This window comes from Plectropomus leopardus, chromosome 14 (assembly GCF_026936395.1).
Source record: "Plectropomus leopardus strain MGB_pleo_1.0 chromosome 14, ASM2693639v1, whole genome shotgun sequence".
Lineage (NCBI taxonomy): Eukaryota > Metazoa > Chordata > Actinopteri > Perciformes > Serranidae > Plectropomus > Plectropomus leopardus.
The window spans coordinates 12,897,807-12,922,234 of record NC_142189.1 but is presented as its reverse complement, the minus strand read 5'-3'; the positions used below and the strand labels follow the sequence as shown (position 1 = coordinate 12,922,234).

The 24,428-nt window shown below is 42.2% G+C and overlaps 1 protein-coding gene across 3 annotated transcripts in view; it reads right to left on the bottom strand.

The window, feature by feature from the left end:
• fermt2 (FERM domain containing kindlin 2) overlaps positions 1–24,428 on the bottom strand; it is a 50,580-nt gene that overhangs the window by 12,363 nt on the left and 13,789 nt on the right. For 2 of the 3 annotated variants that reach the window (XM_042500495.2, XM_042500497.2), the window contains exons 3-8: positions 18,455–18,688; positions 8,805–8,933; positions 5,239–5,271; positions 3,386–3,611; positions 3,124–3,226; positions 2,735–2,842 (exon numbers count right to left, since the gene is read on the bottom strand). In XM_042500495.2, coding sequence (XP_042356429.1) covers positions 2,735–2,842; positions 3,124–3,226; positions 3,386–3,611; positions 5,239–5,271; positions 8,805–8,933; positions 18,455–18,688 — 833 coding nt within the window. The remainder of the gene's footprint in view (positions 1–2,734; positions 2,843–3,123; positions 3,227–3,385; positions 3,612–5,238; positions 5,272–8,804; positions 8,934–18,454; positions 18,689–24,428) is intronic. The other variant, XM_042500498.2, reaches the window with a different exon arrangement.

Genomic DNA, 24,428 nt, shown 5'->3' with positions numbered 1-24,428 from the left:
GCTGCTTTTAAGCTCTATCTCCAACCTCAACAGCTTTGTCAACAGTTTTGCTAATTTCTATAAAGTTTCCTGCTATGTGTGCCACCGGTGCAAAATCCCTCCAACTTAATCTTATAAAAGTGAAGTAGTCTGTGATAATAGCCACATAAATACTTTAACATGTGCTGGCATTTATGTTAGCAAGTGTTGCCAGTGTGCACCATACAGGTGATGAAATTAAGACTTTAATCTTTGACGGAGATGAAGATGAGGAGTTTCAGGATGAGTCAGTGATGATGATTCACTGAAAGAACTAAGGGGTACGATTTGAACAATGTGTTCTCAGCATGTCTCCGAACTGTAAAAGGCTATGAAATTGTTTTTACTGGGAACATATGTGAGACTACAAACACTTGAAACCCATATTCAGCAGGATGGGGACGTTCATGAAAACCTGACTGTGTTTTCCTCTTAGTGTGCGTCACAGACACTAAATACAACTTGTTGACAAATGGTATTTATAATGTCAACCAGTCACCAACCCCCCACCAATGTATGAATGAACAGCTGTCGAGAGAGTGAGAGATGCAGACTTTGAGAGAGATATGTGCGGCTTTAGCCCAGCTAAGGTTACAGAATGTGGGACAAAGGGCTCGCCATGACACTCCATTCCTCCGCCTCTTCCACTCGGACAGTCTTTTAAAATCTGCAAAGCTGGAGCGGGGGCTTGTTTCCTGTTTGTGTGCATGAGTGGCAAGGACAACCTGTGCCTCAAGTCGGTGACGATGAGGTCTGTTACTGTTCCTGTCTCCTTATTACCTCATATCTATGTCCTGCCAAATTAAAACCTCCAGGTGATAGCATGCCAGCAGCATACTGGATGTGGACAATCACTGCTCTTTATTTAGACACTGTGTATCCTCACCAGTGAAACATTTGCCAAAAACACTGAGCTCATATGACCCCGCTGAAACATAGTAGCCACCAAGGTGCTAACGGAGAGGCAGCGACAGTGAAACTGGTAGCCAGTCTAAACACCCATCTCGGATTAGCATCACTCTCAGGAGGAGTAACAAGAAACCAGTTTAAGTGCAATTATAACCAGTCTGATGAAACACACCTAACACCTCACAGTGTAACAGGGCTTCAGGAGGAATGTGAGCAGGTCTGTGACATCGTGTCTCGCTGGGGTTGGGTGGTCTGGGTCGGGACACTGGGTCCTGTGGCCCGAGATGCTCTATAATTACCTCAGGGGTGAGGACAGGGTGGCGTCCTCAGGTCTTGGCACCCACAGTTTATGAGGGTCAGAAATAGCAGGGGCACCACCCCCAGACTTCAGGGGGGCTACCTAAGGGGGGCTAAAGGGCCTAACATCTGTATATCACTTCCATTTCTACTCTTGATCTACCTTTAAATTTGTCTCAAAAAAGTTACGTACTGTGTTCAGTGTGGCTCCAAAGTCTAGACCGGACCAGCTCTGTATGAGCAGCGGCAGCAAGTTGCCTCAAGGTTTGCAGAAATGACTTGATCACATAAAGCTGAATAGCCTTTGTCCAATATACAAACATGCATGAAATCCCTTAGTGTCCGTGAGACAATCTAATGTTGGATATAATGCTGGGGATTTCTACAGGTTATTTTATGTAGACAAGAACATTTAAAGGAGCAGTGTGTAGGATTTAGTGGCATCTAGCAGTGGGGATTGCAGAGTGCAACCCACTAAAACTTCTCCCATGTGCCAAGCATGAACTCCTGGTTAGGATTCCTTCAGTGTTCAGTGTTCAGGATGTTTTTACCAGGAGTCAAATTATCCACAGAGGTCTCTTCCTCTTCAAAACAAATGGTACAGGTGATTTAAAACGATATAAACACTGAATAACACAGTTTCACAGGAAAAATCAGCTTTTTATTTCTGCTCATCATCAAGGGGCTACTAACTATTATAGCTTTCAATGCAAAAATGTGAATGAACCTGTCTGGAGCCTGTGTTTGAATTGTCTGTTTTGGGCTACTGTTAAAAAAAAAATGACGGTGCATCATGGCGATCTCCATAAACAAGGACCCACACCCTATGCAGATATAGATGGCTTATCCTAAGCTAATGAAAACACAACAATTCCTATTTTAATAAATAAATATTTATTATATTATATTCCATTTTTGCTAATATATCACCCTATAAATCCAAAACACTAGGCCTCTGATGAAAATCAAATAGAATATTTAAACAGCATGTTTTTATTTCTAGGTCATGATGACTCATAAGGCCTGGTTTCCATTAGAAGTGACACATCACTCTTTTTAACTACGTGGGGTAAATGCATTAATGTCTTCTAAGATGGCTGTTATTAATTATTCACGGGAGAAGTTTTTGTTCAAAAGCCTAATGAGTCGATTTTTTCTATAAATGCTATGAAGACAGAAATAACAAGAACTAATTGATACTGAGGCACTTTGATAAGCCTTGTGGGAATATGTGTGAAAATGCCTTCATTAACTCATTCTGCATCAATGTGCAATAGTCACGTTTCAGTATGCGTGCTGCAGCAGAACTGGCAGCCATATGTCTCAACTCTGGGCTGGAAGCCCACCCAATTCATTAGCTTGTGGTTAAGAAGGCAAAGTGCCCATTGCCCAATGAAAAAAGGACTGCAGGTCTTCAAATTCTGACCCTGACAAATGAATGCTGAAACAGGAAAATTAAGACCAGGCACACACACAAGCGGGCACACACAGAAACACACACAGTCTCTACCTGCAGGGCAGCAAACATCATCATTTCCTCCTCCGTGCACTCAATTTCCTCCAGCAGGATGGCCCACTTGGACTGCTCGTAGAGCTGGTTCACTCGGATGGCATCATACTGTGGAGAGGTTTGTCACAGAGTTTAACATGCATAAACAAACAGTGAGTAAACACAGATCCTCTCGCTCTCTTACACTCTGATACAAACAAGACAAAACCAGATTTGAGTGATGCACTAGTTAGAAATTGTATGCGGTTAATGGTATCATGACTGCTCTCTACTAAGTACTCTACTCAAATGAGTACTGCACAGATGACGCATTGCACTTATACAACATTTTTGGACACACAGTTGTCCTTAGGGAAATTAAATTGTACTGCATCGTCTATGGTACGTACCTTTGGGTTGAGGTCAAAGAAACTGTGGTATTTAAACCTCAGCAGCAGCACCTCATTTTCCTTTACATCCTGCTCCATCAGAGACCTGGACGAGTCCAACCACCTGCAAAGACAGTCAATAAAATAAAAAATGCCTTCTGAAACAACCAAACTCTCTGTAGCCTTTTACTACTATTGTATCAGCTGCTCAGCCACACCACAGCATTTCTGACCATAAACAGTTTAACCAAACAATCTAACCACTGAGCAAAGTTCATCTCACCCCTGGTTGATTTTGGCTTTGTCCAGCAAGGACTGGGGCTTGTAGAGTTTGACCAGGATATCTGGTGAAGAGATTGGCTGGCTGACAGCGAGGATACTGGGGTTACCCTCAGAGAGGGGGCTGTCCCCAAACCAGGCAGTGGTGGGCGACAGCGGGCTGCCGTCTCTGGAGTCATAGGTGGGCGTCATAGTCTTACTGTACAATCCTGGACTGGAGTAGATGCTCCCTGAAAACACAAAGTCAACAGTTAGCCCCTTGTAGTGTACCAGGGATCATAAAGGAAATGATCACATTAATTAAAGGAACAATACTACATCGTTGGTTTTTTTTTATACAATAGTTTTCAAACATCAAACACACTTCAATTTTAAAGCAAAGAAGTGCACATTCACAAATACTGTACATCAATATCAACAGTAGGGTGAAACCTTTTTCATAAAGCACACACACACTTGCAGCCTAGCCAGGCCAGCTAGCGGTCAACAACACTACGTGACTACCAGCCCACACGTTGCAGATGAGTGGCTTGAACTATGTCCTCCTGCTGATGGCGAGATTGATGTGGATCAGCATGCAGATGACGCAGAACATGATCAGGGTCACCCACTTAGTCACAGTCAAAAAACCTGCAGGAATGCACTGCACACAGCAAACTACTGCAACACTCGCCACACAGTGGAGAGGGGGAATGTAAAGATAAGGGAGGATAATGAAAAAATTAGCCACATAATTTTCAGACTATATCTTCAATGAATAAGGGCTCAAAAGTTTGCTTTTGTTTTTCCCGTAGTTTTTCAATTAGTTTGCACTTTAGCTGCAAACCATCAGCAAGCCACCAAAGTAAAGCTTGTTGCATTTCCTGTTGGCTGGCCTTGTGGTAGTATTTTTGGCCCCATACTCCCCCGTTCCCTCTCTCCCTCTGTGGGGCCTAGGTCAAGAAGCAACACTGACTAAACCACTAAATCCCTTCTGAAACCAGGAAGTGGACTCGGTTTGTGAGTGTGCACATGTATGTTTGTGTTTGCGAGCTGGGGTCATGAGAACAGGGTGCAGGCTATGGCCACACATCCCTTGTGGGGAAGGGTGTTACTCAGTGGTTCTTTCAAGGTTTCTCCCTTAATGTTGAGTGCATTAGGTCAGGGAGAGTGCTTCCATCTCTCTTGAGGAATCCCAAATATCCAGAGAGACCATCCTATGAGGTGAAAGCTGGCAGCCCATTAAAAACACAACTCCTCCATCCTGTTTACTGACTCTCAGATGCAGGCGAAAAGGCACAAAGAATGTTAAACATGACTTGACTCCCTAATGCTCCCACACTGGGGATTCATAGAGGGCTCAGATGGATGGAACTGGACCACCATGGGCTGTTAAGACTAGAGGTAAACCATGAGAGGTTTGTCAGTAAATTAAAGTGTCTCTTGTGGAATTGATTTTTACGCAAAGCTTCTGTGTGAGATATTGGCTGTTTATGGACCAATAAGTGTCTGATTTCTACACTTCTTTAAAAAAAAAAAAGGCTGAACAAAAACAAAAAAAACATCTAATAACACATCATCTCAGTTAGTAACCACCACTTTCAGGGGCTAAAAGTGATCAACTATCCTGCAAAACAGTCAGCAGTCACAGTGAGCAGGCCTGGAGTAGCTTTGAATTAATTTCTAATGCGAGGCAAAGCCTTTATCATGTGACCACCCGAATCAGCTGACTTCCTCTTGAGGAGCAGTCAGGTGACTCGGCTGCAAGTCCCACAAGGTTAAAGATGTCATGTGACCTCAACACTCCAGCTGTGGGGGGTAGACGGGGGTGAGGAAGCAGTGCTGAAGAGTAAAGGACAGAGGAAGAGGAAAGCTTACCTTTGACAGGTCCGATGTATATAACCTCAGAGGCTAGGATGAAAAGAGAAAGAGTAAGAGCAGGAAAGACAGGAAAGAGGTGGAGGGAAGAAGCGAAATGGGAACAAAAAACATCAAGTGGACAGATTTAAGATACTCTACAAGGACAGGAGGAAACAGAGAAGACAAAAAAGTAGAGAAATACAAGAATGGGGAGATCCGTGGTATTTCCATGGGCACCGCCAACCTCAGAGTGGATGACTCAGTTTACCCTCTCTGCACAGGGAGATCACCCTGAAATGACTAGTGAGGTTCTGTCGTTTCCATCCACCCATTCATAGCAATCCGACGCAGCATGACTGATTGAAAACCCAGGCAAGGCGTTGGTCGACGTGACCCAGCCATGCGTGTAGCAACTGCAACGCAAATATAAAAGTACTGGCTGTCTGAGATATGTTTGCCGACAGGACAGATAATTAGATACGGCAGGCACGTCAAGATGCGGCAAGCCCAAGAGGGACTCGATGGACTGGCATCATGGGCAACATGGATTTATGTCTGAGTCATGACAACAGCTGAGGATTAGTAATGTGGTTTACCTACCAAAATGACCAATTCTGTGGGGTACTTGACATGAGTGTGCAGACAGACAGGGGACATGGACTTTCCTAAGTGGTACATTTAAGGACAGAGTTTGAGGTTTTGGAAAGGGATTGCCAGTCTTTAAGTAGAAACGACTGGTCATGTACTGCCTCAGTGTCCACCTACCACCCATGTCATCTGCGTCAGAGGTCACTGTGGTCCTCCCTGTACAGTATATGTACACTCTGCACTGTATGTATCTGAGCTACTTTGTCAGGAATTTATTTCTTACTATCAGTATGTTGTATCAGCAGTGTCAAACACAAACAAGTTATCAAAAAGATGGTGATGCAAAGACAAAAGACCAATTAAATCTAAAAGTAACAAGGAGAAATATTGAAGATTATTTTCAGTATGAATTAATCTTTTCTTGTTTAATCAATTAATCATTTTGTCTACAAAAAAAACTGCTTTTCACAAGTTCCCAGAGTTCAAGGTTATGTCTTAAAAAGTGTGTTTTGTCTGAACAACAATCAAAACATATTCATCTTACAATCATAGGAGACTAAAGTTATGTGTCCATGGACCATCATTTCCACGCTTCCCATTTAATGTCTACGTAAGCAGCCGTGCAATGCATTCTGGTAGAACTGCATTGCATTTTGAGAGAGCCAGAGTCTGTTCCTCACTTATATTTCAATCTTTTTTATACACAAATCAGGGACTTCTGGCAAGACTTGCCCCCTCTGGAAACACCCAAAAACCTTACTGTAACAAGCACTGTCGATCTCAAATGAAGATGATCAACTGTATGTTTTATATCTCTCCTCAGATGTTTTCAGAGACACATTTCAGTGAAATAATTTCGCAATACAGGGGAAAGTTGCCAAACAAGCCACCATGTTGGTCTTGTTTGAAATCCTGAGGCAGACAGACCACATGTCAAGTGACACACCCATCAAGTTTTCAAGACTGTGAGGCAGCACAACCCCTTGCATCTAAAAAACACCTCTGTGAACACCTGCAATAAGAAAATCAGATAATATTCATATTTGAGAAGCTGGATTCCTTATATTTTGGCAATTTCTTGCATGAAAAATTACTCAACTGCTTATCAAAATAGTTGCCAGTTAATTTTAATGTCAACAACTAATCGATTATTTGACTGATAACTGCAGCTCTAATTATGACAGAAGTATTTTGGAGAGAATTTTCTTTACTCGGCTAAGTCAGACCATGGTGAGCTTCAGTGAGTCCTCCACTCTTCGTGTCCTCGGCGTTGTGGAGCATGCAGAGGCAGTTGGCTGCACAGGGGAAAGCTGTAGATCCGATTGCATCGCTGTCTATCTTCAAAACCTTGTGATTCCTGTCAGGAGACCTAACCTAAGAGGCCAGCACTTCCTCACAAGGGACGGAATAACGCCTTATAACTTGGCCATGAAATATATGTGATCTGATGGGGAGGATGCAGGAAGTGTGTTTGAGTGTGTGCACTCACACACGAGAGAGACACACAGGGAGAGTGTGACAGTTAACAGATTTTGCACATTCCTGTTGAAATTCTGTTTCCCTGCAACACCTAATAGTGTGACCACAGTCGCCTGCTGAAAACAAAATGCATCTGTACTGAAGGCATCAGCGTAGCCCGCCCTTGAAATGGAATGATGCAACTTTGGGTGTGATCATCATGTGTTGATCATAAAAACTGAGTTTTCCATCACTCATTTTATTTCGACGTACGGGCAAATAAACACAAAGTCTGTGCTGCAAGCATGCCAGAAGGATTACGATTTTCTTGACAGTAGGAATTCTGATGGTTTACCAAGTTCACAGAGATGGTCGGCCCACTCTCCACTCACATGAGAGTGCATATATGCATTTTGAGGAGCCAGCGGACAGACCGGGGGCCGGGGAAGAAGAGACTCGACCCACACAAAGAGTCCCATTCACCCTGTCTCATAGTGTTAGCAGTTTTGCTTCATGCTAACTCTGTGACAGCAGCACAGCCTGTTTTGTTCTGCTCCTCCCTGCTCACATGGTTGTAACTCTCCCATCCCTGGCGGAAGGAGGGAGGAAGGAGGGCCTGTATAACTGCAGTCGTGTAGCCTGGTTTGGGTTTAAAATGGCAGCGTGACCAACTATGTGTGGAATCTCAACCATTCTTCGTCCACCCTGCCAAGGAGCTGGGAGCCAGGGCTGTGGATCCCATGCAGGCCTCAAACTCACACATTCATATTTGGTCACTAGAAGCAGGGGCAGCAATCTGGAGTTATCTTAGTGGTTTTCGAACCACAGACGCAATCAGACTCAAAAAAAAAAAAAGGAATGGAGGACGCTCTGTAGCAGCTGGTGGAACATGTTATTCAACCTGCTGCTTGAGGGAAACAAGATTATTACTTTTCAAAATGAAATGCAAAAATAAAACCCCATTTTCCATAATTACTTTTAAGTAGACCTTGAAAAAACTGAGTGCACAGAATAATTTTTGCATGAGCCTTAACCCTTTGAACCCTGAGCAAATTGGTGCAATTTCTAACAAAAAAAAAAAACAGGGGAAAAAAGGCAATGAGCAACTTGGTAAGAAATGTTCCACAAATTGCACTGCGAGAAATGGGTAGATTTATATTTAAAAAAAAAAAAAAAAACAGGGTAAAAAGTCATTACTTTGTTGTTTTTTTGTTTTGTTTTTAGTGTGTTGTTTGTTTTTCAAACTTTCAGGTAATTTCTTGTACTTTTAAAGATTTCTTGCTAATTTTTGAGTAATTTCTTCTTTTGTTGCTCATTGACTTCTTCCTGTTTTTTTTTAAAGACATTTACCAAGGATTTAAGGAGTTAAATACAGTAAGTGCGAAACTTGCACTCTCCTCTTTATTTCAGAAAATATTATAATTCTTTCCTACTAACTTTTACAGTCAGCTGAAACATTTTAGAGCGAACACTGTAACAAATGCTCTGGAGCCATAAATGCTTTATCTCCATGGAAAAGTTACTACCCATGAGCTCACCTGATCCTGGAGTCAGCAGCGGACCCTCCAGCTCCAGATCATCCTCCTCTGCCTCCTCCAACTTTTTCTTCTTCTTCTTGGGATCACGGGGCTTACGCAGTAGCGATAACTCCTCTGGGTGGCGGATATCTGGAGGGAAGGAGAGCAAGAAAAGTTCATTTGATGTCACATAAACAAGGCCTTGCCTCGCAACAAAGCCAAGTCAGGAGACCAATAAGTCCCTAAAAAACATACAGTTTGGGTGTTTTAAACTACAGGCTTCAAATAAACCACATGACCTCTCACAGAGCACACAGACAATGTGGAGAGCCTGTTATGTAGGTGAAAACAGAGATATCAGGGCAACATAAAAGAGACCTGTAATGCTTTTCCCTTTTTTTCTGTCTTATATAGACTGCTACAATGTTGGATGCTCATTTAAGACATGGCCAAGGTTTTTAATAACGAGGTAAAAGTATGTAAAAGTAATCCCTGTGAGCAAATATCTTTGGCTACAAGCTAACGTCATCTTATGACAGATTTGTTGATGTGGTCATTTACTCCAGACACGCTACTGTTTACATTATGTAGCCTGCAATGCTATGTAGCTACGTGCTAACGTCATGGTCGCCGATGTTGTTAATTTCTCCCCAATTTCAGATTACATTCCTGCTGAAACATGTCCGGTTGTGAAGATTTTGGTTCAAAAGCATTCATTGGTAATTTTTCAAATTTAAAGCGCCTTCTATGTCTACGTGTGCACAGTGCAGCGGTCAATGGTGATGCAGCGTGCAGATTATGATCACTGTCTGACCTGAAAACCCTGACCAATCCGAGAAGACCGGAAAATTTTGGGAGGGGGGGCTTAAAGAGACAGGTGCTAAAACTGAGAATTTTTAGACAAAGGGTAAATACGGAGTTTCAGCGCAGAAAAAAATACAAACACGAATCTTAAAATAAGAATAATATGTCTCCTTTAAGTTGAAAAAAGGCTGAGACTGAGGAGATGGGTATGAATTGTAGACAGCTGTGCACACGAGTGGTGGAAAATTGCAAATCCCTTTTCTCAGGGCCCCAACAAATCTTGCTTTAACTGTAATCCCCAACTGAGACGGGGCAGACACAACCTCCATCTCCTTCTTATCCTCCTATCTCCGACCATTCCTCTCACACAATATTCAGTTGCTGTGGGCGAGTAACAGGACAGCACAATTTTCACAAAAACACGAAAAAAATCCTTGAAGATACCATAAATGAAACCTCCTCCTAACAGTATGTGAGCCGTATGCAAAGATCACAATCAGACAGTACGACACCACGCTGAATATAATGAGTAAAACAGAGCAGACTCTCTCCCCAGCTTCTCTGCCCACTTTAACTCCCTCCCTCAGACGCGGAGGCCAGGGAACCATCACTCAGCAGCAGCAATGATGTTTTAAGATGGGCTTAGGGATGGTTCTGATGTAGTAGTGAGTCGGCCAGAAAGTGTCAGGACTAGAATAGATGATGCTAGTCTGAAAGCGAGCACATCTGGATCCTCAGCTGGATATGGTTTTTCCTAAGATTCCATATCAATCAATTAAATGAGATGATATTCGAGAGCCTCGTTTTATTATTTCCACTTTGTTTAGTGCAGGACTGTTGAAAAAAAAGGTTCATTTTCTCATTTTCACAAAACTAAATCCCTTTTTCTTTCTCTCTGTCTTTATTTTTTTAAAGATGAAGGATTGGAAAGGTGTTGCAGACTGATTGAAGAGGGTGTTGAAGAAAGCACGAGCAGGAGGGGAGAGAACGTCTTGGCTTGGTGAGAAAGCTTGTTTGGTTTGTGTAACTAAAGCAAAAGCATTCCAGGAGTTTTAAGAACTACCAGATGGGAGCTCTCTGTGTGTCTCTCTCTGCCTCTCTCCTTCTTCGTTCTCGCTCTGCTACAGTGAAGCACAATCGCTGTGCCCTTATACAGCCATGTGAGTAGCAGGCGTGCTGCCGAGCTTTAGCCCCACTGAGCTGCGCGAGGAGGCCAATACACACACTGAAGTGTGCATCGAACTGCGTACGTGGGTAGGATTGTGTCTCTTGGTGAGGCACTGCAGAGGAATGTGGCGTTTTACTACGATGTCACCAATGCCGAGAAACTTAACGATGCATCACTCAAAACTCTACAAAAAAAACAAACAAATCTTGGGCATGGAAAAGGGCAAGAAAACAGATATTTAAGTCTAAATTCCAAGTTGGAAACTTTGAGAGATCCATCTAGCCTGAGTTCGCTGACATAAACACACCTGACGTCACAGCAACATGGCAGCCCACGCATGAACCCTCCACAGAATTACATTTTCATACAATTTTTACTTTATGTATTGTTTGTGTTATGAAACGTGCTGTAGGAACATTGTAGCTGTTATTCCATTTTCAACTCTTTTGATTTGTGCTTAATAGAAGTCTTTTCAAGCATGCGGATCTCAGACTGGCTTGTAAAATAATGTGACAATCAGCAACATGAAACTATACCATAAGGTTGACTTTTTTGACATCTTGCATCTGTAAGTGTGTAAGGTCTGGTCAAACTGTCCCAAATTCTGTAGCGCTGGACTGCTGGTAAGTGACGTTATATGAGAGTGAGTCTGAGTCACAAACCTATTTAAATGTCCTTCTCTGGAAATAACTAATAATGATTCATGTTGGTGCTTAATGTATATTGTTGGATCACTATTTCTTAATTTATGGGCTTTTTAAGGTAATGCATATAGTATGTACAGATATATATAGAGAGAGAGACTATATCGACTATCATAGTAATGATCGAAGAATTTGGGTCAGCGGTAGTTTTAAGCTGTTGTATGTTATTTGACTAAGCAAAGATGAGCAAGACAGATGACTTGCAATTTACAAATAGCGCTGTGGTAATATATATAGGTCCTGAGTAGATACTTGTAAAGCTGACAGACTTATAACACAGATTTATTTTCTTGTGCAGAAGCCATGAGACACATTTAGATGAGAAATCTGGAATAACAACTTAAAATGATCAACTACCGATTTGCAGTAGATTGCAGGATTATCTAAAGGGCAAATTTCTACAAAGCAAGACCAACCTCATACACACAAAAACTAAAAATAACAAATCTTTTAGGCCTATTCCAGTGGACCTGTTGCTTCCTCACACATTCCTCACACATTTTAACCCTCACATTTTAACTGTGGCTCAAAAGCAAAAAAAAATGGAGACGATCCTCAGCAAACCATTACTCAGTAGAGCAAGAATCCATTTTCTGCGACAGGTTTAGGATCCATTATCAGAGGGGGAAAAAGTTCCTGTAAAAGTGATATTTTAGGTGTCTCTACAGAATTGCCTAGAAATGAGAGGAGTGGGAAATGGGTGGGTGGGATACATAAATTGACAGGTTTTCATTTTTCATCATTCCAATGAAGGGAGTATTGGTTTAGTCGATATGATGGAGGTTTCGTGTCTGCTTAAGTATACATACCATCTAAAATATACAGATAAAGATGGCCAGATCTGGCTAATGGGGGAAAAATCCACTTGTTTTTTTTTTTTTTCTCTGACAGACAAGCACTACATTCAATTTCTGCTGACATATTCAGTTGAGTGTTGAATTGTATGTTTATAGTTATAATTTAAGAATCCCGATCTGGTGGGAAAGGCTGCCCCTACACTCACATACTTGTGGCTGATGTCAGGAGGAGGAGGAAGGGTGAGTGACGGTTAAAGTGCTTACAAAAGCTTGGTTGATTTCCATTAGCAGAAATGACACCTTAGACAATAAGACCTCGATCTTCCATCCTGTAGACATGTGGCAGTAACCAGGCCGGGAGCCAGAGGAAAGGCTGACTGAGAGCCAGCTGGGCCTGAAAGATCTACTCCTTGGAACACATGATTCACTGCAGTGAGTAAGGCCAGCCGAAGAAATCACAAACACCGTCACAGTCTAATTTTACAGCGCTAAAGTTTACCGTACAAACAGTTTGAGACCCTACATGGACAAAAAAATTAAACAGGAGTGATTTCACCTTCTGTTTTCCCCCCTGCATACCTCTTAATGTTATGAAGAGTTAGTCATTGGACTGAGAGGCTGACTGATCAATACTCGAGAACTGTAAATCAAGCATATGTTTCAGGAAAGACAAAATAAATCCTGGGGTAAATGATGATTCACACCGAGTGTCGAGTCTGACGGGAAACAGACAATAATAAGAATGTACACGAGGTAGATGTTTTAAGATTTAAGAATCAAGCTGATGACGAGTACATTGAAGTTATTTTTGGCATCTAGAGTGCGTAGCTATGACTCAGACGACATCCACACTTGTAAGTTTCATTTTTAAAATACATAACTATTACTGCATTTACGCCTAGCATCCACACTACCCTGGCGTTTAGGACCCCCTAAAACGGAGACCTTTAAAAAAGCTGTTGACATCATTTTAGTTTGAAAACTCTGGGGATGTGTTTTATTCTGAACGGGTTGAAACGGAGACTTTTCAAAATAATAACAAAGCACACTGATTGGGTCTTATGAGTCACAACGTGTCAAGACAAAATATCCTTTTGTGATTTCATTCTTCTTGCTTGAGTACTCCTTTTTCATTTCCATGACTTCCTCTTGTGGTAATGCTTTACAGTGTCACCATGGTTGCTTTGCAATGACTACAAATCGATTTTTTCTACCGTCCTGACTGCCTTATACTCGCATCATTTCCACCTCACCATTGGTCCAACTGCAGACAAGACAACCTGCTTCCTGTTTACATCAGCACGTGCATGCCCAGTGTGTGTGAACGGTCATGTGATACGGGTTCTCAGGCATGTGAGTGTGGATGGAGATTATTTTTGAAATAGTACTATGTACAGAGTTCATTTTCATTTTAAAATTAAACGTATTAGTGTGGATGTGACCTTAGTATTATCATATGAGGCACACAAATAGATACAGATCACAATTGATTGACCTCAGCTGCTTAGTGTCAAAGATTTGGCTAAAATGTGCACAATAAGGATAAATATTCACTTTCATTTAGGGGTTGGAACTCAGGACAAACTGCATTCATCCTGTTTTGTGATAACAGTGCATTTCGATAACTGTAGGTTGAGTTTTTTTTTCACTTTTTAAACGATGCCACAGCTGATTTCTCTGTTCACATCGAATCAATTTCGAAAGTATTTAAGTCTTTCTACTGCAAAGACAGCCTAGTTACTTTTAAAAGACCTACTTTCCAGCAGTGAGGCTCAGATATTCTCTTCATCTATAAGACAGGCAGCTAAAAAGGTGCGAAAAGGCAGCTCAAAAAGGATAATAACGCTCTTTAATTTAGGGGTTGGAGCTGAGGCCAAACCGCACTCCTGCTGTGTTGTGACAACACTGACCAGCTCACTCGGGCCAGTTCAGCAGACCACAGGTTGATGTGCCATAAATCTGCCGGACCGAAACGATGAAGCAACAGTCCCACACAAATCTGAAAAGCTTTCTGGAGGACAAAGACCAAACCCTTCATTGCAATACACCCCCTCAACTGTCAACACCATCCTTCAAACTCCTCCTGTGCGATATTGACAAACATCCTCTCAGGATGTTTCCTGCCTGCTCAGCTGTTTCTCTAATTATTTATTTGACTCGCTGTAACGTTTCAATGCTGACAAAAGCCAAAAGTTGCAATACTGCTGCTGACCCTTGAATATTCCAGAGAATACTAATGTATTGTCTCAGTTCTCCCACACATGGCTGCAAAGAAGTGCTTACTAAAAACCGCAGCGCTTAAGTGGAGCAGCCTGACTCTTGTTACCCGGAAGAGGTGCTTTGCTGAGAGAAGCAGCCTCATTTTTGTCCCACCTCAGGCCCCCAGGTCCACAGTCATGTGTTAGTCAGTAGTGGAGAGAGTATATTTTGTGTGCTGGCTCACAGGAAGAGTAAAACAGTCGAGGGAGGAGGTGTATGAGTGTATTTAATGTGCTGGAAATGAGTCCAGGCTGTCTAGACAGGACAAGCTCATGTCTGACTGCGAATCTTCATTGGGGAAAATTAACCTCTACAAAACTCAGAGGAGCCATTCATTTGGTTCGTTACTACAGACCTGACTTTTTGCATTTAATGCAGCATTTCAGAGCTGAAATTTCTACCATCTTATAGGTTTTAAAACATCTTGCCGAAGGACTACAGTTGAAAATTAGATGATGCTAACACAGGTGCATTAATAGAAATGTTGACTAATGTATGTTGTCTTTATAAATAAAATAAATGAAATATTAAATCACTCAGTAAGTTAACGGAATATAGTCTTTTTCTTATATTCTACCAATCACAAAATAATTTATCTAATAAAAAGGCCAAATATTCTTTGGTTCCAGCTTCTCAAATGTTAAGAGTTGCTGCTTTTCTCTGTTCTTTCTGATTATAAACTTCATGTCTTTCTATTTTTAACTGTTGTTGGGAAAAACCTGCCAACCTCCAGAAAATTGTGACAGGCATTTTTCTTTTTTTTTTCCTGATATTAAAAAACACTCAGTAGCTTCATTTGTTAAGCAAAAGAATAATCTGTTGCAGCCCTACAGCATTCCCACACTATAACACATTATAGCTGAGACATTATTAACAAGGTTTTTACAGTTTACTAAAACTAAACTGGAAAAAACCTGACTTAAATAAAAGAAAAATATACAGGAAATGTCTTTAGTATTAGTCTTTGCAAATTTGGTCAGGTTTGCCAACAAGCACGAGGAGGAATTGGTGCATGTGTTTATTGAGTTTGTGAATCGACCCCGAGTCATGTAGGCAGCACAAAGTATTGTGTGTATGGTAAAAACTGAACCTCTTGACTGTTGCCCTTCACAAATACCTCTCATATTAGAATAATCAAAAAAATAAAACTGAAACAAGTAAGTACTAAGCCAAAATGAGGAAACCCCTCAGACTGAAACTAAACTTAATTTAAAACAAAAATGAAAAACCAAATAAAAATAATGCAAAATGCACTACACTGCAATGTCTCTGATTCTTAAGACTTCAAACAGCGCACAAACTTGGGTTCGGAAAATTCTCAGAATTGTTGACAGAGTTCAAAAATGTTATCTCGCAACTTAAAGTGGAAATTCCCTGATGCAGTGTAGCACAGGATGTGAGAGCTGCCAAATGTAATCAGAGGTCAAAACAGGAGTGAAACTGAGTGATTTTCGTGAATTTCAGTGCATGAACTTTTTGCTGAGTCCTCTGGGTTCCCATCCAGCCCAGATGGACTGTGTCTGTGTCAGGACACAGCTGCCATGGGAGAAGAGAACAGCGGTGATAATTGGTTTTATACTTTTGACTTGGAGTGTTATGCTGATTTTCTATGCTTTTCCCACTGTATGGGACACTCACTGCCAGAGTTTTGAGTTGTGCTAGAGAAACTGTATCATGATATTACAAAGTTACAGTCCGAATAATAGTTTCACAGCGTAGTTACATTCTTAAACCGTACGATGTAACAACAACAATAAACTATGGAGAGTTGGGGAATAAAAACAACCAAATACTACACTGGAGGACTGAACTGCCTTGGAACAGGAAATAGCTTCTGTGTGACCAACTGACTGGATACGCCACAGCAAAAAAAACCTGGAAATAAATTAGTATGGGAAAAAGAACTTGGGCCAGAGGTGAGTTCACAGTACTGAAAACAAAAAAAAAAAATCTCCATCGACTTTTTTTTTTTATCTTCTAGTATCCCTGCCCCTCCCATTCTGCTGTCTGGAGCGAAGGCCAGTTGGACAGGCCTCGTCTCTTCCTGTCCCATCTGATTCTCTGTGCTGTGCAGCTTAAAGGGAGTCAGCAGAAAATATACACAGGAAATTGTAAAACTCAAAGTTGCCCGGATAAGAAAAAATAAAATGCTTCCAGGCCAGATCAGCTGTAAGTCAGCTGTCATACCCGCAGTTACAGTTAAGTACTTTTCAAACGCCCATTAGCATAAGTTCTGCTTTTCTGAAGCAATAATGCACAGTGATACGACAACAGTAGAAGCCTGTCACACTGAGGGGCCCTTTACAGCCACCGTACAACATCTTGCAACATCCTGGCACGCGCCATGTCAGCCAAAAGCAGTTTGTCCGAATTCCTACAAAGCTGAAATAAGATTTATTACAGAAGCAGAGGACACATTCCTAACAAGGCCTGAAAGGCTACAGGACTCTTTCTCCCCCGTCTCCTCGCCTCTGCTCTCAAAAACAGCCCCTTGTATATTTACATTAAATAAAGTGTGCTATTTGTTCTTTTCATTTCACAGAACTGCGTCTTATGACTCCGCAGCCTGCTGAAAAAATAAAAAGCTCCATTCCTACCAAACTGAAAACGAGGTCGAGTGCTACCTGTAAAAGCCAATAAAAACAGGAGAGCTGCTACTGGAGCTTCTGATCCTGTCTGCTGAACACAGTCCAGTGACAAAGACACAACAGGTGTGCTGTGACCCTGTCTGATGGAAGCATTTATATCGGTGGAGGTTCTCCAAACCTGCAAACCCCACTGGAGACAGTGACTCAGAGGCAGGGCCAAGAGGTGAGGTCTGAGCCAAGGAAAAGTGGGCGTTAGTGGGTCAGAGGTCACTGAGGTGACCTCTGACACGTCTATGAAAGGACACAGTGGTGCCATGGATGATGGACATCGATAGTGTGCGTGTGCGTGTGTGTGTGTGTGTGTGTGTGTGACCCTTGGGTACTGCTTACACCATGGGGGACAGTTAAATTGGGACATGATATTAGCAGGGCTGAGTACTGAACTCTGATTCTTTTATGCAGTGGTAGAATTTAACTGAGTGTATTTACTCAAGTACTGTATCTATGTACAAATTTAAGATTCTTGTAGTTTATTTGAGTATTTACTTTTCATGGCACTTTGTACCTTTAACTTTATGACATTTATCTGACCCCTTAAGTTACTTGTTATGTTAGAAATTAAGATTTTTTTATTAAAAACATGAAAAGAGTTAATAAAATATGATGTTATGTTATATATATCAGTTGGCCAACTAACAGCAAAGTAATTGCCATTTGAGTCTTTCACAACAACAAAAAAAAAACCTACTACTCGCCTTGAGGAATCTGAATTGACTGAAGGGTAACCAACTGCTGATTCGAATCTTCAACTTTCATGGGGCAGCCATACCAGTACAGAAATATATTTAACAACCTCCAGTCCAGAGTTATTCACAGGACATGAATTTGTTCTTTTTGGTGTGTGCCTGCATTATAAGCCTGGACAGATTGATAATCTCTGTTTACTAAACATTACTGTGAGACCGATGGAGCCCAGGTTCCAAGGACACGACTCCAGAGCGAGCAGAAAACTACCAGTCAGAGACGTGAGTCCAGCATGCAGAGCTCAGTGTATTTAATAAACACCTCAAATTGCCAGGGATAAAAACAAAGTGAGAGGAAGGACATGATCAGCTAAGTCTGATGTAGAACATTTCCAGAACTGTTCCAGAAATAGTCTTACAGGGAGATGTTTTTGGTTCAGCTCGGTGGCCACAGACTGGACCACTACTCTACGCTCACTGCCGTGACTCTTTGCCAATCAGTCACACCTCGTTGCGCACTTGCTTTATGACCATTTTCCACATCTAGACTAAAATTAAGGACGCTGCTTCGCCTGCTGTCTTGTAAATGAGTCAGTCGTTCCACTTACTGAAAGTTTTGCAGATGTCGGACACAGCCTTGAAGACGCGGTCCGAGAAGTTGACCTTGACCTTCATGTGCTTCATGTTGGGCAGCTGGAGGCGCAGCAGCTTGTGCTGCGGCGTGAAGAGCAGCCTGGCGTCGGCTTGGATGCCGTACTTGTCCAACGTCCAGTGGGTTTTCAGCAGCCATGTCTTCTTCTTCTCCCACCACAAAGCGTGGTCTGACCAGTCCTTCTTCACATCTAAGGAGAGGAGGGAAAAAGTGGAGTGGATGAGTTTTATAAACTGCAAAAATGCAAAAGAAAACACAGCAAAAGACTGGCTGCTTGTATTTTTACTAGGGGTGGGAACACCATGGTAACTCATGATACGATACGGTCAACATACTTGGCCCAGGATAACATTTCTGTAACGATGCTGTGATGCCGATTATCTGCGATAATCGACATTTGCAAGACAATTCATCTACGATACATCGCAATATCTGCGACTAAAGAGGAAAAAATACCCCTCAAAAGACAAAAAGCATTAATTAAGCAATTATTCCCTGCATTGAGGTGTCAGTTTAACAAATAACAAATTTTAGTGCCAGTGTATTGATCACGTCTCCAAAAAACGTCTTGTGATACATCACAGTATCAATATTTTGTCTCACCTCTAGCTTTTTACTAAAATCTTTTGGGGTGAAGATATTATTGGCTAAAGGAAAGTGTAACTAGAGCACCCAGTCTGTATCCACCACACTGTACTGACCTCACCTCACCAAATAAGTCCCTCCAGGGCACAGGGTCACATTTAGGGTGAAGGGTTTGTGGATGGGCACAGGAAAGGTTTGCACGGGGGGGTGAAGTCAAAGTGAGAGGGAGGAGACGGCTGAGTGTGTGAAAGACGTGGCTGTGTGTGTGTGTGTGAGACACTGTGGGGATATCAGGTTCATACCTCCCTCTTTGTTCAAAAGTCATACTGTGATCCCTCTAAAACAGACACAAGCCACCCAAAACCCCACATAGCTCCCAGGTTTTCACTCCGCAGGGGCTCAGAAACAATGAGGACGGACCTGCGGCCTCACGGTGTGTGCCTCACTTCAAGGGGAAGGTGAAAACTGTGAGGATTTAAGGGAACTCAAAACAGCTGTTTCTGCAGATCACCTTACTCTGGTTTCTGTATCAGCAGCACCGACCCCGTCTGGGCTGAAGTTTTGAAGTGTTACGTTGCAAATCAAGGCAAAAAGGTAAAAGTAAAAAAAAAAAGGCAGCATCTTCCACACTCAAAGAGAGAGTGAGAGTTCCTTTGCATCCATTTCTCATCTGTGTATCAACTTCATGGGATGCAGTCATAACATACAGCAGACCAGCTAGCTCATGGACTTGCTTTTCTTCACTCAGTTCACTTCAGCAGAGTTAAAAATATCCATCTGCTGTACCAAATGCTGTACATAATGTTACTTTGTGTAATGGCCTTAGCAGTCTGTGATAGCTGAGAAGGAGAGAATAGGCCCATAGTCCGCTGTAGCCTATTATACTTTCAGATGTCCCCCCCTGAGCAGTGATGTCATTACTCCGGCATTACTCCAGGAAGGCACTTCCCAAAGCGGTGTCTCATTTCCTCCACCCACATACCCCTTCATCGCTTCTCCAGCCTGTCCTCTGTCTTACTCTGCGTCTCCCTCTCTCTCTCCTCTGCATCCAAGCACAGACATCAGTTTGCTCAGTCATCCTTTAATCAAAGCAGCCGATCTGAGCTGTTTTAGCTCGTACACTGCTGTGTCAGCAGGAGTGTTTAAAAGCATGTACCCTGATTAAGATTAAGAGGTTATCATATCGCAGCATCATGGCCAGACAATAGAAATACCAAAAACGCTTTAAAAAAAACGTACTTCACAGCTATATCTCTCAATGAAAGGCTTAAACCAGTAAATTTGGGGCATTTTCCCTTGATAAATTATAAGTAATATTATTTCAGTCAACTAACAGATTAATTGATTAATTCCTTGAGCAGTATCTTACGGATAAGTTTAAAAGAAATAACCCAAATATCCACACTTTAGGTCCAGAAATCACTGCATTTAGTGCAAAAACACGCTGAACCTCGCTGTGGTTAAAATCAGGCAAAAGCTGCACTTAGACCTTCAAAAAGAAACACCACTCTACTTTGTATTCAAGGCTGGTGGCACATTATATAAACGTGGCATATACACATTAAGTCTACTCATTACACGAGGAAGGACACAGCAACTAATGGACAAACTGGAGCCATAATAGACTACTGTTACTTTAGGAAACATGGTGAGCAAACAGCAGTTAAGAGGACACACCTCAGACTTTTTAACATCATAACCCAACACTGAGTGCTGCACATTGCTTTTGTTCATTCTGAAAGGAAAATAACAATGTTTAAAGATGGAGGGAACGATCTTAAAAGTTGCCCTGCGTTGACCTCCTCCATCTGTCAAACATCTTGGTGTCATGGTAACCTAAACCTTGAGTGGCCCTCTGTTTCCATGTGCTGCTATTGTTTTCCCTGACCTTAACTTTACATAGGGGCGTCCATATGCATTGTTGACACTCTCCCGCTGATCCCGTCTAAAAGCTGAATGAATGGGATTAGCGGGTGAAATCGGCTGCTCAGAACCAGGAAACAAGACTGCTGTGATGTGAGTAAAGCAAACTGGGATGAGGAAGAGATTACACTGGTGATTAAGATGGGAAGGGACGTTTTGAAGGAAGAGTGGCCACCAGCATCTCAATGCATTTGTCATTGTGGAGACTGGGAGGAGTTGTTTGTCAAGCTGTTGGGTTTTGTGCTGTTTACAGCGGGGATAAACACTTCAGAGAAAACATTCCAAGCTTTCTTCCTGAGACCCTGTGTGAGTTACTCTGGCAGCGCGGGGGTCTAGCTGTCATCGCCCCATTCTGACGCCTCAGCTGTGCACGACACAACTTCATTGCAACCATCAGAGAAACGGCTCCCTTAAGTGCACTGCAGCTATTAAAGGCTGATATAATGAGAGGGAGTAAAGGAGAGGAAAATTGAAAATAGACCTGAATGTATTTTCATAACTCTGCTCGCAGTTTTTCCTCTTACAACCTTGTAATTTCTGGTGTCTGGGAGCGACGCAGAACAGCTAGCATTAACGTTTGGCACTCACGTCTTCGCCACAGACCACGTCCTATATGCTCAGCATGCATGACCACCATACAGTCTGTGGCAAAGCATGAATGCACGTCTCTGCTGGTCCAGTTACCCTCAACACGCTCTCAATGGCCCCTGCTCCGCCGTTTCCTCGTCACCGCCCACTGCCAAAACCTTAATGGACATAGCCTTTCCTTCTGCTCGCTTGTGTCATTACGCAGTGGTTCGATGTGTTGTGATTGGACGGAGGCAGCTCGCGTAGGCGTCCATTGGGCCCTTTCAGCAACAAGGTGGTAACTCAATCCACACAGAGGGAGGGAGAGAGGGCCAATGGCATCTCCAAGCTAAAAATACAGCCTGCCAAAGCCTGACGTAATGCAGCAGCAAGAGAAGCGGGGGCCTAAGTAATTGGGTGCATTAAATGTGGACCCACAGCCTCTCAGTAGAGTGATATGTGTGCATGTATGTGTGCGTGTGCACACAAAGCGAGCTTGAAAGACAAGGGGAGGAGAAACAGAATGGGAAAACCATGTTTTATGACCTCTGCAGGATGTGAAAGATGATACAGAGATTGTTTGTGTGCTCGTTTGGGGATTTGTGGAGGGGAGGGTGTTCTTATCCATCCATTAACTACATTAGCTGTGTGTGTTTTTGTGTGTGTGTCCTTTAACAAGATAAATTAATCCATAAATTCTGTCAAACTGGGTTCTTTTCATTCACCACCATCACCACCACCACAGGTCTCGATCAAGACCACTTCCTCTGCTTTGAGCACCAGATACCACAGCGAGAAATACTGCTTTGGATTCATGCAGAACAGTCTGCGAAACGATTAAGCAAAAAGGCAAATAGCATGCAGTGAAATTGTATTTTAAATGTTGCATAGCAGGCACAAAAATACCCTGTTCACATTATTTAAAATAAAGGACGCTTAATTGTCCCTTCTTCCCATCACTCCTCTTTGCTTTCTCCATCCCTCCCCTCCTACTCAGAGTATCTGCTGTGTTTACATTAGGAGGCAGCTATGTTTATGGAGGTCTGTCTGTGAGGGGGAGGGGACGACAGAGGAGAGGATGAGACAGAAGGAAGACGGGAAAGGGCATAAAGAGGAGACATGAGGAGGATGAGCACAGGGCAGGGGAGCAGATTTAAGTGAGGACAATAATCTGAGACAGAGCAAGCAAGTGTGAGGAAGAGGAAAGTCAGACTTAGAGTTTACATGCCATAATATTTAACATGTAAAGAGCATCGCTGATTTTAACGCATAAAATTGAAAACCTAGCCTTTATGCTCAGGACAGACAGACAGCATGCATCTACTTGTTGCTTAAACACTTGTGCAAGCACAGATTTGGTAACTGATGACACCCTCAGCTGTCTGCATTATAGGCTTACTGTCCTGTAAACAGCACTTGATTATTTTTCCAACAAAAAGCTTTCTCTAAATTACTGTTTGCCAGCTGACATGTTTCCATCTGTTGCTGAAAAACATTATACTTGATTTATGGCTGTCTGTATAAGACATTTCAATAAAATCCACATATAAATATGTTTTTTTTGGATGATGATGTGATTTCTGCTGGGGTCTGTACCAAACAAGCATGTTCCCTTATGTTTGGAATGTGATCTGTGGCCCAGGGCTTCTCTGTGGCACCGCAACTCTTCATTTATTAATGGTATTTTAACTTTATAGAAAAAATTGCAGCTCGTGCTATTTGAGTATTGCACTTAGCCACAAAGACATTTCTATTAATTGTGCTGCCTGAGCTGAAATGCCAATAATAAATGCTGAATGAGGAAAAAACAATTAATCATTGTTGAGATTTGACGATGGATATTTTAGGCTCTTGTACTAGTTTCAGCCGTGCATTGAAATCTTGGTAAATGGCCAAATTTCATTAAATTTGAAATCCTCCTCCATGTCCTCCGGGTTACAGTGACAGCTAGCTAGCAGACAGTGGGTCGACTGCTCTGAGAATCCCAGCCAGAAACAAACATAAGTGTAGCTGGTTCCACTGTCCTGGTCTGTCTGACGTTAATGTGAGAGGCCTTCGGTAAATAATCAAAAGAACAGATGTTACATATTATTTTGAGATTTTCATTAGTTCTTTACCTCCCATGTCTTGGCCCTTTTAGAACCTTTGAAAGATTTGATTTAAGATGTTTTGATACCAATTAAAGCCTTATTTTCAGATTAATAAATTCAATGCCTTTTTAAGGATCTGTGGGAACCATTGGGTTAGAAAGTAATAAATCCTTGCTGTTAAATGTGCACTCAGTGACTCATATTTACTCTTTATTTGGCGTCAAAGCAGTGACAGTCAGCTGACGCCTAAAGGAAAAATCCAGGCTCATCTCTAGCATCATTGGTGGAGGTGATTCAAGAGCGGACACACTTACAGGTCAGGACGTTCTCTCTGTGTTTGCACAGTAAGTCTGAAAATGTTTTTCATAAGCTGTCAGTGCCATGCTGTTATCCATCAGTGATAACCATGGCCACGCTGTGCGAGGCTTTGTCATTTTCAGCCAATGGCTGATAAAAACATTACAGCAGGGTGAGGCTGGTCATGCCGTTTCCTTGGTGACTCCTGGCTGACGCCACGGGGGCAGTGGTGCGAGGCGAAAACTTGTTTTCATACACAACAAAGCTACAGAGCTGCAGGTTTGTCAGTCTTATTCTCTCTCTCTGTCACACACATGCAGCTTATCCTCCCTCTACAACATGAAAGCGTTTCCCTTTCTAAATATATTCTGCGTCTGAGGCAGGGTGAAGGTCGGTATTGACAAGCAAAGATACAGGAAGCAACTGTTCTGCACTGTCCTTAAATTAGATCTACTGTAAATGACCTTT